We start from the raw sequence: 1,164 nt of genomic DNA on the forward strand, positions 1-1,164 counted from the left end.
CGTCTTCTTGTATTTCTTTGAGTACGCAACGTCAATATTGCGCAAGTGCTCAGCAGGACTTAGCACTAGGATGGTGATGAACGTCGTCTCATCTGTGCCCATGCGATCTTCACCGGCCTTGTACAACGCATCCGCATCCGCAGCAGCCTTCGCGCTCGTGTGGATCGACGCGTTGAAGTCGGCCACCTCGCCACGCATAGCCGCCAGGATCACCTTCTTCAGATCGCCGCTCAGGTCGCTGCTTAGCACCTTCACCAGGTCCTCGCCGTACTTCTCCTGGAACGTCTTCTTCAATAGCGCGATCTCAGCGTTTGAGCGAGCCATCACCACCGGGTAGATCCACTCCTCTGTAGTGCCTAGGCCCTTTGTCGCCTTGCGCAGAATCTCCGCCTCCACTTGCTCTAAAGGACTCGCCAGCATCTGGAGCAGAACGCCGTAGTTGCTCGTGCTCTTCACCCACACCGTCAGACTCTGCTTGAACAGGATGCGGTATCGCCACCAAATCAGATAACGCTGCTCCACAGTCTTCGACAGCAGCAGCGACGCCAGCGCTGCCTCGTCAGAAGCTGCGCCAGTGCACACGCGCTGGATCTCCTGCGCAGCCGCATCGATGTCTGCAGAGAACGTCATTGACTCCAAGCTGCTGCTGCCCTCGCGTGCGTGGCGAGTGTAAAGACTACTCATCGCAGCTGTACCAGCAGCCACCACAGTGGCAGAGCTGGGCTCACCGCTCACGCCAGACGTCTCCGTCTTCGAGCTGTCAGACACGCTCCTCGTGCCAGCCACACTCTCCGTAGCACGCGCGCTCACTACACCACTCGACGAAACGCTTGCCTTCTCATCCACCGAAGCACTCATGCCGATGGCAGCACCACTCACAGAAGCGCGCGAGTCACTCATGACAGTGCTCGAACTCCTCACAGCAGCACCACTAGTCGAACCAGATTCCGACGCAGACGCACCGAAATTCCACCTCCGCCGCATCAAACACCGACAGAAGCAACTGGCTGTACTCGCCGCTCGCCACGCTCTGGATTCGCGTGCGCAGCTCCTGGCCGTATAGGCGCATGTACACAGTACGAATGCGCACAAGAAGACGGTAGTACCGACAAACCCACGCGCTCACACCGTACGCGCTCTTGGCGGGCACTCGTCAGCGTCGTC

General features: G+C 58.9%; 1 protein-coding gene across 1 annotated transcript; it reads right to left on the reverse strand.

The window, feature by feature from the left end:
- Positions 1–31: 31 nt before the first annotated feature.
- PITG_11328 (Annexin (Annexin) Family) lies at positions 32–630 on the reverse strand (the record flags this gene model as incomplete). Its single annotated transcript, XM_002900894.1, has 2 exons — positions 32–48; positions 114–630. 2 exons carry the CDS (start codon positions 628–630, stop codon positions 32–34), a joined length of 534 nt encoding a protein of 177 aa, XP_002900940.1.
- Positions 631–1,164: the final 534 nt, after the last annotated feature.

Source organism: Phytophthora infestans, genomic scaffold (genome assembly GCF_000142945.1).
Source record: "Phytophthora infestans T30-4 supercont1.23 genomic scaffold, whole genome shotgun sequence".
Lineage (NCBI taxonomy): Eukaryota > Oomycota > Peronosporomycetes > Peronosporales > Peronosporaceae > Phytophthora > Phytophthora infestans.